A 16,418-nucleotide genomic window follows, 5' to 3' on the forward strand; every position below is an offset into this window, starting at 1 on the left:
TATGCCCCACTTCAATTTTTGCCCTGACCCCTTATTGTCCTTGCTCCCCACATTTGCTTTTCTCCCAATTAATAGATTATCATTCTCCACGACTAATAGGGCACAGTGGACAACTATAGCACTAGACCTGGAGTCAGGAAGGCCTGAGTTCAAATCTGGCCTTTGACACTTACTAGCTATGGGACCCTGGACAAGTTATTTAACCTCTGTTTGCCTCAGTTTCCTCAATTGTAAAATGAGGCAATTGGGCTCAATAACCTCTAATATCCCCAACGTCTTCAACTGGGACACCCTGTTATACTTTCACCACTAGAAAGCTCCCTTGCATCTTTGGAATGCTTGTCTGATCCAATTTGTTTCCTCTCACCCCAGGTCACTCACCTCGTGATCAATCGGCCTTCTTTTTTCCGCTACAAGCCTGGAGACTATGTGTTCTTGAACATCCCGGCTATCGCCAAGTATGAATGGCACCCTTTTACTATAAGCAGTGCGCCGGAGCAGGAAGGTAGGAAGGGACATCTGATCAGCCTGTAACCCACAAAGCTGAGACTGAACACCAAACTTTGACCTCAGAACATAGATGTAAACCTTGCTGTAATATAGCCTTGCTCACTCTGCCTAGGGGAAGTTGTGAAACCAAAAAGCTTTCTTGCTCCTTAGTTCCACTGCCTACAGAGTTCTTCCTCATGGTGACCACTCTCTCCTTAACTCACAGCTCTCTTCTTCAGGTTGGCCATCTGGAGTGAGACGATGAGCACCTTACTATAGGCAGAACCAGGATCATGGGTAGACAGCACAGGCTTCTGCCTATGGGGAGTGATTTTAGGGACTCTGGGAAGGATTCTCTGTCCCCCAATTATCTCTCCCACCCACTGCCCAATGTCTGAAATTAGAACTTCATTCCTTTGACTTGAAACAAGTGGTACCACTCATAAAATCATAGATTTGGGATTATAGGTATCACATACCTAGAGCTCAAAGAGACCTCCAAGGCCATCCCATCCAATCTCCTCATTTATGGATAAGGAAAATGAGGGCCACAGGGGACATATGGATAACAAGTGTCAGGGATGGGATTTGTACCTACTTTCTCAGATTCTAGAGCCTTTGTTCCATCAATCCCATTTTGTCAGAATATCATTTAAATTGCAAATGCCCCCAAGAGAGGTAGCCCATTTAGCAAGTAGGGCAGTGCCTGGAACATAGTAAGCACTTAATGAATGATTGTTGTTGTTCAATTCTTCAATCATGTCCAACTGGACATGACACCATGGTTTCCTTGGCAAAAATACTGGAAGTTTGCCATTTTATAGATGAGGAAATGAGGCAAAGAGGTCTTAAGTGATATGCCCAGGATTATCTGTAAGATAGTAAGCATCTGAAAATGAATTTGAACTCAGATCTTCCTGATTCCAAGCCTGGGGCTCTATCCACTGCACCTGATGAATGCTAGTTGATTATTAATCAATATGGTACCAATTGTGCCCTGAATGGGCTGAAAACAAATGATGGTCAGGATACAATTACTATGCATATAGGCAATCATGAGGACAGAGAGTAGTTACAACATTCTATTTTGTAGGCAAATTTCAATCAACCAGCACTTAGAGATCTCTGGGTTCCAGATCTCTCAATCTAGGTCAATCCTGACCCAAGTTCTTCCTTCCCTCACTCTATAAAATGTCATAGAATCACATAATTTGAGAAATGAAAGGGACCTCAGTGGCCACCTGATACAACCCATATACCAAAGGATGCCTACTGTAACTTACGTTATAAGTGGTCATCTCGCCTCTTCTTGAAGACCTCCAAAGAAGAGGAACCCACAACCTCTCAAGGTATCCCTGTCTACTTTTGTTGTTATTTTTGTTTTGCAGTCATTTTGGTCATGTTTGACTTTTCATGACCCCATGTGGGGTTTTCTTGGCAAAGATACTGGAGTGCTTTGCCATTTTCTTCTTCATTCCATTTTATAGATGAGGAAACAGAGGCAAGCAGAGTAAAGTGACTTTTTCAGGGTCACATGGCTAGTAAGTATCTGAGGCTGGATTTGAACTCAGGAAGACTCATCTTCCTGACTCTAGATTGAGTGTTTTAACCAATGTACCACCTAGCTTCCCAGTCTACTTTTGGCAGCCCTAATAGTTAGGTAGCTTTTTCCTATTATCAAGCCTAAATTAGTTTCTTTGTGACTTCTACCCATTACTCTTGGATCTGCTCTGAGGAGCCAAACAGAAGAAGTTCCATTTCACCAAAATATAACAGTCCTTCAAAAACTTGAAGACAGCTGTCGTGTATTCCTTGAGTCTTCTGCAGGCCAAACATGCCCAGTTCCATTAACTTGTCCTCCAATGACATGAATTCAAGGCTCTCCACCAATATGGCTACCCTCCTTTGGACATGCTACAGCTTACCTGATGCCCTCCTTAAATTGTGACACCCCAAACTGATCACAGTCCTTCTGAGGAGTTCTGCTGATGACAGAGTACAGTGAGATGACAGATCATTCTCCTAATCCTGAAAGCAGATAAGGTCTGTTTTCTCTTTCTTGGTTAGGGAGCCCTTTGGCTTTATTCTTCATACTTCAATATTTCAAGCATTCATGATTTGATTGGAATTCAGTCCATCCTTCAGTAATGCAGATCATCTCCCTCCTCATCTTAGTAGGATGTTCCTATGACTCTCTTTGGATAAAAAGAAATCCACTATCTGACGGCCAGGCTTTTTGTGATTGTCCTTAGAGAGAAGACATTCATTCGATCTGTAGCTATACTCAGTCTTTCTAGCCTGGTAGAACCTGACAAGGCTTATGACTCAATAGGATAGTCTCAGACAAGGCAGATTCACCTGCCTATTCTGATAAGACATTAGAGGAGGACTTTAGTGACAACAATTTATGTGTCAATAGCACTTTATGACTTAAAAAACAACACTTTTCCTCACAACAATCCCGTGAAGTGGGTAGCAGAGAACAATTTGACTGAACTACTAAGATAACTCCCTTTTCCCTTTCTCCACTTTATCAGAGAAAATTGTTGCAAAGATTTCCCCCCAGTTTCATCGTTTTCTTCTACTTTTAGTTGCATTTGTTTTGTTTGCGCACAAACTTTTTAATTTTATGTAACCAAAATTATCCCCCTCTTTGAGAATGCAAGCAAATTGATATAATTTATACATTTGTAGTCATGCAAAACAACAACTTTCTAATAATTTGAGCTGTCTAAAAATGGACTGGGCTATCCTGAGAGGTGGTGGACTCTTTCCTTCTTGGATATCTTCAACCAGAGGCTGGTTAGCCAGGTATATTATAGTGAGGATTTCTTTCATGTAGCAGCTAGAAAAAATGACTCCTAAGGTCTCTTCCAACTCTCAAATCCCTGATTCTTTGTCATCATTTCTCTTCCCCACTGGTTTCATCCCTTTCCCAGATGCTATCTGGCTGCACATCAGATCACAGGGACAGTGGACAAATAGGCTGTATGAATACTTCAAGGCTTCTGACCCCATTTACTTTGGTGCCAAGAGGCTGACACAAAGCCTGAAGCTCAGAAGGAGTCAAAAGAAGTCCCAGGTAGGTCAAAGAAGAATAAGGGACATTTTCCTCAAAAGTCATCCAGAGGTATGATAGTATGAGCTCTCTGCCCCCCCCCAATTGTACCCATGACATTTTTAAATTTAATCTGCATTATCAACATTTTCTCCATCACTTTCTTAATCCTAGACAATCAACAAACAATAAATCAAGCCCTGATTTATAGTGTTTGCACATTTCCAAGGTGTAAATGCTCACATTGAATATTTAAGGAGCAAGTTAGAGCTAGCTCAGCATACCCCTGGCCTAGGGCACTAACCTGATTATCACCTGCAGTAAGTTGATATCATTTGCTGAGAATTAGAAGCCTGCACTGAGCTAGACTTACATAGCTGCCTATAATGTGTGATTTCATCAGCCTCCTGAAGCCCCATTGGACAATGTCTAAAATTCCGTAGTAAGTCTTTATTCTCAGTTAAAAAAGCAAATACTGGGGCAGGGGGAAGATAAGACAAACTGTTCTCAGACACTGACACCTTAGAGAAAAGTGAAAGGTCTGAGAGCATCTCCTGATGGGAAGGCAAAGAAGAAAAGAAATCATTAGGACATGGAGGAGGGATTAGTAAGAGGACATGGGAGGCATATGACAGTGTGGTCCAGTGGAAAAAAAATCTGCATTTGGAATCAGAGGACTTGAATTCAAATCCCAACTTTGCCTCTTGGTATGTGTGTAATATGGGAAAATCATGTAGTCTCTCTGGCCCTCAGTTTTCTCATCTGGCAAGCAAAGGGATTGGAGTGGAGGGCAATTGATCTTCAAGGTCCCTTCCAACTCTTATGTCTGCGTTCCTCTCATCTTTTGGCTTATGTATATATCTTATGTTTACAGAGGTTCATAAGATAACAAAGACAAATGAGACCAGACCCTATCACTGCTTCCCATGGGGAGTTTATAATCTTGTAACAGAGATAAGAGAGACCCATGAAATGTTATCAGGCCAATTCCACATGGATCAGTCACTTCTGAACAAATACCCAATAGCATAAGATAAAATAACACCTTGTGGCTGAGGGGAAGGGAAAAGGGGGCACTGGAGCTGGGCATGCCCAAGCAGGCAAGGCAACCCAAAGGAGGTGACTTTCTAAGCAGGAAAGCAAATTGGAACATTGTACACTGAAAACTGTTGTTTCCAGAAAACCAAGGTCCAGGACTTAAATGCTCATTCTGCTAGTACAACTCAAGGAGTCATGGCCACTAGCCTGGAGGACACTGTGGAACTGATGTCCTACAAGCCTGAGAAATGGTCCCAGCAAGGGAAGGAAGACCTTATTGACTGGGGAAAGGAGAGAGAAGAGAAGTCTCAGCCAAAAAATGTGAGGTTCTGGGACTTGGAGGAGGTGGGGTGGGGGTTGGGGGATGGTTGGGGGGTGGAAGGAGTGGATAGTGATTGCTTTTCTTTACCTTTTTTTTTTTTTTTGGTGAGGCAATTGGGGTCAAGTGACTTGCCTAGGGTCACACAGCTAGTAAGTGTCAAGTGTCTGAGGCTGGATTTGAACTCAGGTCCTCCTGAATCCAGGGTTGGTGCTTTATCCACTGTGCCATCTAGCTGCCCCTTTTCTTTACCTTTAACTCTACTTCAGGAACCTCTCAAGTTCTACTTCCTGCTAAATTCCTATTTTTAAAAGCCCTCAAGACCTAGTTTATAGTCCTTCATCCATTTGTGGAGAAGAAAAGTTTAACCCTGCCCCTTTCTTCAGCCAAGAATAAACATGGTTGGGGAACTTAGGTGGCGCAGCAGATAGAGTACCGGCCCTGGAGTCAGGAAGACTTGAGTTCAAATCTGGCCTTAGACACTTAACACTTACTAGCTGTGTGACCCTAGGCAAGTCACTTAACCCCAATTGCAACTGCCACACACACACACACACACACACACACACACACACACACACACACACACACACAAACTGATTTTAAAAAAAAAGAATAAACATGGTATAGCATGCCCAGGTGATAGTGACTAGGGAGGCCTGCCTATCTTGCAGGGGTGGAGGAAGAGCGGAGCATCTATAGTGATGATGAATGTGGATGTAATCACTCATTCTGCAGAAAAATCCCATTTCCCCTTGTTCCTACTAGCTTCCTGAAAAAGCATCTGCTCCAAAAGGGAATACCCTGGTGTCAAATGCTTGAATATTTTAAAAATCTGGCCTTAAAAAAACTGCTGCTAGGACCATTGCAGTCTCCTCCCAAGTACTGCCCTAGAAAAGGGGTTGTGATGGCCAAGAACTGGGAAAACAGCTTATGGGACCCTCTGGATCAGCCTGACTTTTTGTTCCTTATAGGTCTTTCCTCTGTCAAATGAAAACCACCAATTCTGTAACATCAAGGTAAGAAAGAGACTCCAAGAGAAGAGGGCTTGGGTGTGGGGGAGTGGGGGTGGGGGAAGAAGGAGATCAGAGAGAAGTCTTTTAAAAAGTTGTGAGCCGGGCAGCTAGGTGGCACAGTGGATAAAGCACCAGCCATGGATTCAGGAGGACCTGAGTTCAAATTTGGCCTCAAACACTTGACACTTACTAGCTGTGTGACCCTGGGCAAATCACTTAACCCTCATTGACCCACCAAAAAAAAAGTTGTGAGCCATGTGGCCCAGGGAGGACCTACATTGTCATTCTTTACTCAGGGTGGGGATGACCAAAGTCATAATGGAGACACTATTGGAAGGTTTATCTTCATGGATGAAGGAGCGCTCAGTTGAGAATTAGAAGACTTGAGTTCAAATTTGAGCTCATCACTTATTTAACCTATGTGGTCTTGGGCAAGTAATAACCTCTCTAGTTTTCAGTTTCTTCCTCTATAAAATGAGGAGCAGAGTGAAACAGTAGAAAGATAATTAGTTCTGAAGTTGGTAAACAGATTCAAATTCCACCTCTGTCACTTAGTAGTATTTGTGTGACCTCAGGCTAGTCACTTCTCTAGACCTCCATTGTCTCATTTGTGAAATAAGGATGGGGGGAGTGACTAGATGATTTCTAAGGTTCCATCCAGCCCTGAATCCATGATTTTATGACATTATGCCCCATTGACTTTACAAATGGAAACTGTCCATTAGGATGTGCTGCTGGATAATGGGGTTATAGCTTAGAGGAAATCTCACTCCAATTCCCTCGTTTTACAGATGAGGAAACTGAGCCCCAGAAAGATTGTGAGTTTCCCAACATCACAGTCAATGGCAGAGCCCAGATTTGAGGCCGGTCCAATCATCTCTCTACTGTACTATGCAGGTATATAACTAACCTAGAGGATCCATTTTCCAGGCTCTGCTCTGCCATGCATTTTAATAGTAGCTAATATTTATATAGTGTTTTATAGTACCAGGCACTGTGGTAGGTGCTTTATAGATATTATCTCATTTGATCCTCACAACAACCCTGGGAGGTAAGTGCTATTATCATCCCCATTTTACAGTGGAGGAAACTGAGGCAAACAAAGGTTAAGTGACTTGCCCAGGGTCACACAGGCAAGTGTCAGAGGCTGGCTTCGAACTCATCCTTTCCTAATTCCAAATCTAGAACCCTATTCACTGCATGACCTAGCTACCATAGACAAAGCAATCCCTATTTCTGAATCTATATCTGCAAAGTAAAGGATCTGGATCTCCCAGATCTAAGCTATGATTGTACAACTTCTCCAAACAGACCTCCCCTCCCCAGAAAAGTGGTGAGGGGAGTCCCTAAGGCCTGGGCCAGGGCTACTCAGCAACTCAGAGATTCAAGTGTTCCCAGAGCCAGGGGAAGCATGGAATTCTACTCCTTCATTCCTCTCATTCCAGTGCTATCTGGATGGTCCCTATGGAACTCCAACCCGACAGATCTTTGCTTCTGAACACGCAGTGTTGATTGGAGCTGGGATTGGCATCACCCCTTTTGCCTCCATTCTGCAGAGTATCATGTACAGGTGAGTGGGAGAATCTGTGACTGACCTGCCAGTGAGGGAATTGTGTGCACGAAATTGATTCCATCTTGTAAAACTGACTGTTTTGAGACTTTCTTTCACTCATTCCCCTCCAAACTTGAAAAGTCCCTAATCTTTCCTCCGATTAGAAATCAGATTATTTAATATTGTATCCTATTTTATATTCTGTTAACCATTTTCTTTTAATGCATACAAATCTGTCTCCCTCTATGGGAGGGAAAAATCCATCCTCTTCTCAATAATTCTCAGGAACTCAGCAGCGAAGTGACAAAGGCTCTTTATTTCATTCTCATGAGAAGGAGGCACCCTAGTGTGCAGCTAGTGGGTGCCCAGAAAGGGGACTCCAAGGCCCTGTTTTATATGCTAGTCCCTAACTTGAATGGACCCTCCCCTTTTTCATCACTGGTGGGGTTACAATCTATGTGCAAAAACTAGCTAATCAGAACGCAGTATTCCCACCCCTCTTCCTTGTATGGGCATAACTCAGGAGTGGACCTTATACTTCCTTATATGGACACAACTCTGGAGCAGACCTTATTGAGACCAGGGTTCCTGGAACCATGTGACCTTGCTAACCCGAGGGGGAGGAGGGGATCTGAGACCTTTGTCCTACAAACAGGTCAGGGGGAGTATGTCTGACTGTTATATCCACATTGAGAGGAAACAACTACCCATTTCTCACACTCTATATTTGAGGTCCAATGCCAAACTGAGGAGACTTGGTCCCAATTTGTTATGCAATTGACAAACATTACTTAATAAGTCGATATGCTCAGAAGCTTGAACCTTTGATTCCTCAGTTTAAGATTTCACCCACCATACCAGCCCCTGATCTGCTGAAATCTAGAGTCTAGCCCCCTTCTTCACTTTGTTCTGTTTTTCTTATTCTAAGTCTATCTTAGTTGGTGTTCCACTTCCAATGCATTGAATCACTCACAGCCTGAGGGGCCAAATAAAATTCCTCTTTAATTAAAGCATATTCAAATATCCAAGGGGTAAAAGTAGTTTCCAAGACAATTAAAAGCAGTTCAGGAAAATAAAAAGTGGCAATAAGGAAATTAAAAGCAGATAGCAAGGAGTTTCCCTAGGGTCTCTGGAGCTCATCACCAAAGTCCTAAAAACTGATTTTATGTATCCCCAAAGAGTCCATAGCCATTCCCAGATCAAATCATCTGGGCCCAAAGTTAACCCCAACTGCTCCAGGTCTGCCCATAGTTTCTTTGCTTATGACAGTCACAGATGGCTTTGTGGGAGTGGAGGGGATTAAATAAGGAAAATAAAAACAGTTCCACCAGTATCTTGGTCCACTACTTGGTCCCTTTTTCTTCCCTTCCCTTCTCCTCCTCTCCCTTGTTCCTCTTTCCTCCATTTTTCATACCCCATCCTCCAATCTCTCTCACTGGCCCTCTCTGACTGACTTTACTCAGGCACCAAAAGAGAAAGCAAAATTGCCCCAATTGCCATTACTCATGGTGTGATGATGTCAAGGATGATGAGATGAAACTGAGGAAGGTAAGTGGTGGTTTTCTAAAGGTGGGGTGGCTGGGATCACATCTCTCTCTAATTATGTATAACAACCCTTCATGGAGGAAGGGGGAGGAATAAGATGACTTTTTACCTGCTGCAACCCTTCATTATTTTCCCACACCCTTCCCCAAAGCCTCTTCCACCCCTGCCTCCCCGCAATGTTCTCATGCTGCCCTATCCCTGGGGATCTGCTCTCCCCCCTCCTCCCTTCCATCCATCCATCCTTTTTGTGAGGGTCTTAATTCCCTATCAGGAAGAAAGCATCTGATGAAACTAATCAAAACAGATGGGAAAGGCTGTCATATGGAAGAAGGGTCAGACACATTTTGTAGGATTTCTGAGGCAGAGATTAGGACTGGCAGGTGTGTATGATCCAAGGAGGCAGAGAGGAAGATTCAGATTATGCATCACAATTAGAGTTGTTATACAACCGAAAGAGGGGCTGGGCCTTCACAGCAATGAGTTCTCTGTTCTGAGTCGTTGAATCTTTGTCGAGGACACTGCAGAGAGGGTTCTTGCATTGAGTAAGAGGCTCTGTTAGATTTCAAAGAGTATGATTCTAATGCCACTTAGGGGTTACATTTCTTTTTATTTATTTATCTTTTTATTGCAGGGCAATGAGTGTTAAGTGACTTGCCCAGAGTCACATAGCTAGTAAGGGTCAAGTGTGTGATTTGTGTGCAAGAGGGTGTAATTCTTTATTTTTTCAGGGTAATGAGGGTTAAGTGCTTTGCCCAGGGTCACACAGCTAGTAAGTGTCAAGTGTCTTGAGGCCGGATTTGAACTCAGGTCCTCCTGAATCCAGGGCTGGTGCTTTATCCACTGCACCACCTAGCTTCCCGCCCCCCCCCCCAGTGTAATTCTTTAAAGAGGAATTCCTAAGAACCCCAAACTCCTACCCCTATTCCAATTCTTTAAAGAGGAATTCCTAAGGACCCCTACCCCTATCCCAAACCCCTACCTCCAACCCCCACCCTATTTCCCCATAACACTAGAAATTCATCAATGCAAAGAAATATATTTCTGGTGGGGAAATGTGTGTAGTGTTGTGGGAGTAGGGATAGAGGGAAAGATGATGTTCTTTGGCCATTTGAATAACTGAATATGTGATCACCTACCATAAATCCCTGAAAAGCAGGTCCTAATTGCTTTGGTGTTGGTGTTGGTGGGAGGAATGCTATGGCTCCCATAATCTCTTCTGAAACTCTCTCTAGATAAGGATTCTGTGGGGAGTTCATGAACTTGGATAGAAAAAAAAATACATCATTATTTTCATTAATTTCTGGCTTCCTTTGTATTTTATTTTATTTCATGGCTTTAAAAACATTATTCCAAGAAGGAATCCATAGACTTCACCAGACTGCTCAAGGGGTCCACATCACCAAAAAGGTCAAGAATCCCTGCTCTAATTCTTCCATTTTGCAAAAGAATTTATTACACACACACACACACACACACACACACACACACACTCTCTTCATACCTCTTTTGAAATAGCTTGGACAGAGGCTAGATGAGTTTCCCATCTATTCTTGAGCATTGAGGCTCTAGGGCATATGGCCAAGGCTGTGAGCTGAGTACAGACAGTGGTAAGCCCAGTTGACTGGGAGCTCTGGGAGATGGACAAGGACATCCTCCAAACTCACTGCATCCAAAGTACTTTCAAATGTCCTCTTTATTAAGTGTCTAGGTCAGAAGGGAAACTTTCTTGAAAGTCAGGAGTCACCTCATGGTGATGTGGTAAAGTTGCAGAAGTTGGAGTCAAAAGGCCTGAGTTCAAATCCTGCTTCTGTCAACTACTGCCCGTGTGAATTTGAATAAATCACTAATCTCTCTGGGCCTCAGATTACTCATGAGTAAAATGAGGAGGTTCAACTTGATGGCCTTTGGAAATCCCTTCCAGATCTAGATTAGTAACTTTTGACACATTGGTTCTAGACTCAGTTCTGCTGCAACCAGCTGTGTGACCTTAGATAGGTTACTTCTCTTTGAACTCTAGTTTCCTCCACTGCCAAATGAGGGGATCCAACTAGATGATTTCTGACTTTCAGAAGCTATGTTCCTATTTGCTGTAGACAACATGTTGTGGGGGAAATTGGTAGGGGTTGGGGTTGGGGTTGGGGGGGTTGGGTTTTTTTTAGGAATTCTTCTTTAAAGAATTACACCCTCTTGCATACAAATCCAATTAGAATAAAATAATATTTTAGTTGGGTTCTAGAGAGAGGAAACCAAGAGAGAAGTCCTTGGACTACTCATGGGGAGAAAGCTTGGCACAGAGGTGTGGTTCTTTGGGATACCTATCTTCTCAAGCAGAAGACAGGCAAATACTTTTATAGAGGACCGATGGTGGTCCAATGGGGTGATCACCCAAGGGAGGACCATTCCCCACTGGGGGTGACTGGGGAAAGTTGGGCAAGAGGTGGCTCTGATCTCTTGAGCCATCTCTGTCCCCATCACATAAATCAGGCAGCAGCCTAATGGGCTTATCTCTCTTGCTTCAAGGTGTGTCTCAAAGAGAAGACCTGTGTCAGGTTAAACTTTAATGGTCCTAACCCTGTAACAATGTTGACACCAAGAGAGAGTGAGTGGTCACTGGCATGGCTCAGTTCTATTAACAATAATATGAACTTACATTATAGCACTTTAAGGTTCACAAAGCCCTTTCCTGACAGCTACTCAGTGGTTGCTGAGTATTATTCTCCTGATTTTAATTCAATTTAATAAACATTTATTAAGAGCATACTATGTGCCAAGCAGTGCACTAAGTCCTGGGGATACAAAAGGACAGTCTCTGCCCTCAAGGAGCTTACAATCTAATCAGGGAGACAACCAGGATTCTCACCCAGGTCTCCATAGTCCAGATCTGACACACTTTCCACTATACGACACCTGCAACAAATCAAATGGGCTGATACTTATATAGAAAAATCAGCTTGAGTTTTATGAGGGTATTGAGTCTTAGGCATTCCAGTGGAAGGGACAAGAGCCAAAACATCCAGGTTTGTGTCATGGCTGGCTGTCTAAACTTGACCAAGTAACTTAATTTTCTCGACCTCACTTTCCTTATCTGCAAAATGAGCAGGCTGGGCTTGATGACCGTCATATATTTTGGGCCAGAAGGGAACTTATTTGGGTCTCAGTTTTCTCATCTGAAAAATAAGCTAATAATCATAGGTCAATGAATGTAAGGGAATCCTAGCATCTGAACCTAGAGTCAAGAAGACCTGAGTTTACATCTATCCTCAGGCACTTACTAGCTGTGTAACCCTGGGCAAATCACTTAACCTCCCTTTGCCGTAGTTCCCTCAACTGTAAAATGGAGATAAAAATAGTAACTGCCTCTCAAGGTTGTTGTGAAGATTAAATGAAATAAGATTTGTAAAGCACTTTGCAAATCTTCAAGTGTAGTAGTAGTAGTAGTAGTAGCAGCAGCAGCAGCAGCAGCACAAGTGGTTGTCATAAGGAGCAAATGTGAAAATAAATGTGAAATACTCTTCATCCAGAGCCTTGTGGATAGTAGGTGCTCAGATGATCAACCAAACTGAAGGTGCCTTGGAAAAGTTAATGAAAAAAGTTAATGGTAGATTTACTAACTTTATATTATATATAATATAAATGCTATATTTACTATGAATCTCACCTTAGACACTTACTAGCTGTGTGACCCTGGGCAAGTCGCTTAACCCCAATTGCCTTAAACATCTGGGGCCATCTCTAGCCATCCAGATATATATCTTGCCACTGGACCCAGATGGTTCTGGAAGAGAGAGTGAGGTTGGTGACCTCGCATAGCCCTCCCTCACTTAAATCCAATTCAGTGCAAGTCATGACATCACCCTGATGTCATGGTCCTCTTCAAGAGTGAAGGACAAACAACAAGCATATAATTACTATATATAATATAACTACTGATTATATATAATGTAAATGGTATATTTACTAACTACTAATATCACTAGGTGGATTTCATTTGGATCAACCGAGACCAGAGGTCATTTGAATGGTTTGTGAGTCTGCTGACCAAACTTGAGATGGATCAGGTCAAAGAGCAGCCAGGAGGTAAGCCAAGATGGTCAGGGAGTCTCAGGGATTGATATGGCCTGCTAATGATGTAGCACTCATGTATATCCTCATAAGCAGAAATTGGGAATGGGGTCAGGAAAGGGGATGTCAAGGAAGGTACTAAGAGGATTATGATGTGTTTTGGGGAAGGAATGCCCACACTTGTGAAACCATGAATATTTTCAAGTATTGAATTATAAGTTGGCTAAATAAATGAATTTCAGAGCCTTTCCATTGTCATCTCAAACCCTAGAAAGGGTAGAACTGGATCATGTCCTATCTCAATTGAACTGACCTTTCCTCAAAGAACATTCTTTTTTCTTGCCCCCAGGCCATTTCCTGGAGTTGCACATGTACATGACTTCAGCCTTGGGCAAGAATGACATGAAGGCCATTGGCCTACAGATGGCACTTGATCTCCTGGCCAAGAAAGAAAATAAAGACTCCATCACTGGACTGAAGACAAGGACCCAGCCAGGGAGACCAGACTGGAGCAAAGTAAGGGCCTGGTGGCATCATAGAATTATAATACAGTTTAAAGTAATCATACATACTAGAACTTTCATACCATCTGGTGGTTCTCCTTCCCATCTAGGAATGTACCCAAAGAGCCATACTTCTCCTTTCCCAGGGAAAATAGGGGTGATCCTTTCCATTTCTAAAATGGGAAAACTGAGGACCATGCATAGGACTCACAGAAATGCTTTGGCTATTATTTAAGATCATGGGGAGACAATGCTATGGTTTCTATAAACTCTAGAATACCTGGTGGAGCTAGGAGACCACTCCAGTAGAAGAAGAAGGAGAAGACCCGGAAGCTAAAATTATATGCCTTGTTTGAGAGGCATGGAGACTTGGTTTAATTTCTGTCTTCAACCAATATTTCCTACCTATTTTAACCTACTTCCCTTTTCTGGACCACAATTTCCTCATCGATAAAATTAGGAGATTGAAGTCGATTATTTCTAAATTTCCTGCTCTAAATTAGTGACCAGTCTCTTTTGCTCCTTCCTCTTCTTTCTCCTCCTCCGCTTCAGGTGTTCCAAAAGGTGGCTGCTGAAAACAAAGGCAAAGTCCAGGTCTTCTTCTGTGGATCTCCAGCTCTGGCCAAGGTGCTGAAGAGTCACTGTGAACAGTTCAGCTTCCGATTCTTCAAAGAGAATTTCTAATCCCAACCCTGCAAGTGCTTTCTCACTGGGATTTGGGAAATTGTCATTCATGGAGGAGTAACTTAATAGTGATTTATTGTTGGATGTCAAAACCTGCCACCTGTGATCCAATTTGTTATCACATAGGCTACTTGGAAGGACAAAGACAAGAGCAGAGGTATTAATGGTCATCTCCAAATTTTATCTTGTCCTGATGGAACTGAAGAGACTAACACCAGATGGATTTCATTTAGAACACAATGTAGTATAAAATGTATCGTTGAATGTTTGTATTCTAGAACTATGGAGGGCTGATATATTTGTTTCTCAACTATCTCAGACTTAAGGTTGGCTAGGATGGGCAGCTAGATGGTACAGTAGATAGAGAACTGACGCAGAAGTTTAGAAGATTTGAGTTCAAATCTCACCTCAGACACTTATGAGCTGTGTGACCCTGACCAAGTCACTTAACCCCAATTGCCTTAAACATGTGTGGTCATCTCCAGTCATCCTGATGTATAATCTTGCCACTGGACCCAGATGGCTCTGGGAGAGAGTGAGGTTGGTGACCATGCACAGCCCTCCCTCACTTGAATCCAATTCAGTGCAAGTCATGACATCACACTGATGTCATGGTCTTCAAGAATGAAGGAAAAATAGGGGGCAGCTAGGTGGTACAATGGACAAAGCACCATCCCTGGATTCAGGAGGACCTGAGTTCAAATCTGTCCTCAGACACTTGACACTTACTAGTTGTGTGACTCTGGGCAAGTCACTTAACCCTCATTGCCCTTTCTCCCCCCACCCCCCCACCACAAAAAAAAAATCAAAAGAATGAAGGAAAAATAACAAGGCTGGCTGGGATGGGAAGGGTATATGTCCATATTGGCAAAAACAGTCTCACAGCAATTTTACCTTTAAAGTAGTCTTCAGAGAGACAGTTCCCTCAAATTCCCAATGTGTGCCTGATCCACTGTCTCTCTCATACAAATGCATAGACAAGTGGAAAAATGTTTTCAATTCATGTGGAGAAAACCTCTCCGCTTCTCTGTATATTGTTTGCCATCTTTTTCCTCTGCATCTTTCCATGTACTTCTTTCTGTTTCTCTGTCTTTCAGTATCACTGCATCTGTCTCTCTCCTTTCTCTCTCTTGGGAAGCAGCATAATAATGTAGGAAAAGTTTTGGACTTACAGTCAGGAATTCCTGGGTTTGAATCACCCTTTTGAAAATAACTAGGAGGGCAGCTAGGTGGCGCAGTGGATAAAGCACTGGCCCAGGATTCAGGGGGACCTGAGTTCAAATTTGACCTCAGACACTTGACACTTACTATCTGTATGACCCTGGGCAAGTCACTTAACCCCAATTGCCTCACCAAAAAGAAAAGAAAAGAACTAGGAGTGTGACTCTGGGCAAGTAAAATAACCTAAGTCTCAGTCTCCTCTTGGCAAAATGGGGAACCTCTTTTACAGGGTATTGTGAGGACCCGAGGAGATATGGTATAGAAAGCCTTTTGCAAAACTCAAAATATTATATAGTCACTTCTCTCTGTTTCTCTTTCACTTTACTGATTGGAACACTGAGTCTCAAAGGCATGAAGTGATTAGCCCAAGGTCACACAGCTAGTGAAATCCTGGGAATGTCTATGCCCACCACATTCAGCAAAACCCAAAGCAAAACTTGAAAAACATTCTTAGGGGAGCAAAGTGTGAGAGCTTTTTCTGGAATTCTCTTTCTTGGGATTTTGAGGTAGGTGGAAGAGTCCCCAGGAGAGTCTCATCATGAGGAGCTCTACCCACAGCATGTCAGCACATGTGTGCACATACTTTGAAAAATCTTTTCCCTGTTTTAATAGGACCTGTGATTTCTTTGGGGGTAGAAAATTCCCATGAGGAAACTCCCCCTACTAATGCAGTTCAATAACTGTTCTGTAACCTAGAGTCTTAGAGGGCCCCCTAGGAGCACTGAGTGACTTGCCTAGGGTTATAGAGTCTACATGATTCTGAGGTAGGTTTTGAACCATGTCTTCCTGGCTCCTCTATAACTCTGACTTCATTATATCATGCTTCCTATTCCCAGTGATACACACATATACATACATACATGCATGCATACACACATATATATATGTATGTACACATATGTACAGAGAGAGAGCATTATTTTCTGGGAAG

The 16,418-nt window shown here is 42.8% G+C and overlaps 1 protein-coding gene across 1 annotated transcript in view; it reads left to right on the top strand.

Annotated features, from left to right (window-relative positions):
* NOX5 (NADPH oxidase 5) overlaps window positions 1-14,266 on the top strand; it is a 40,561-nt gene extending 26,295 nt beyond the window's left edge. Inside the window, exons 8-15 of the mRNA XM_043988195.1 lie at window positions 373-505; window positions 3,429-3,571; window positions 5,879-5,923; window positions 7,366-7,490; window positions 8,936-9,020; window positions 12,995-13,094; window positions 13,429-13,595; window positions 14,135-14,266. Of these exons, the coding sequence (XP_043844130.1) occupies window positions 373-505; window positions 3,429-3,571; window positions 5,879-5,923; window positions 7,366-7,490; window positions 8,936-9,020; window positions 12,995-13,094; window positions 13,429-13,595; window positions 14,135-14,266 (930 nt within the window). The remainder of the gene's footprint in view (window positions 1-372; window positions 506-3,428; window positions 3,572-5,878; window positions 5,924-7,365; window positions 7,491-8,935; window positions 9,021-12,994; window positions 13,095-13,428; window positions 13,596-14,134) is intronic.
* Window positions 14,267-16,418: the final 2,152 nt, after the last annotated feature.

This window comes from Dromiciops gliroides, chromosome 2 (genome assembly GCF_019393635.1).
Source record: "Dromiciops gliroides isolate mDroGli1 chromosome 2, mDroGli1.pri, whole genome shotgun sequence".
Lineage (NCBI taxonomy): Eukaryota > Metazoa > Chordata > Mammalia > Microbiotheria > Microbiotheriidae > Dromiciops > Dromiciops gliroides.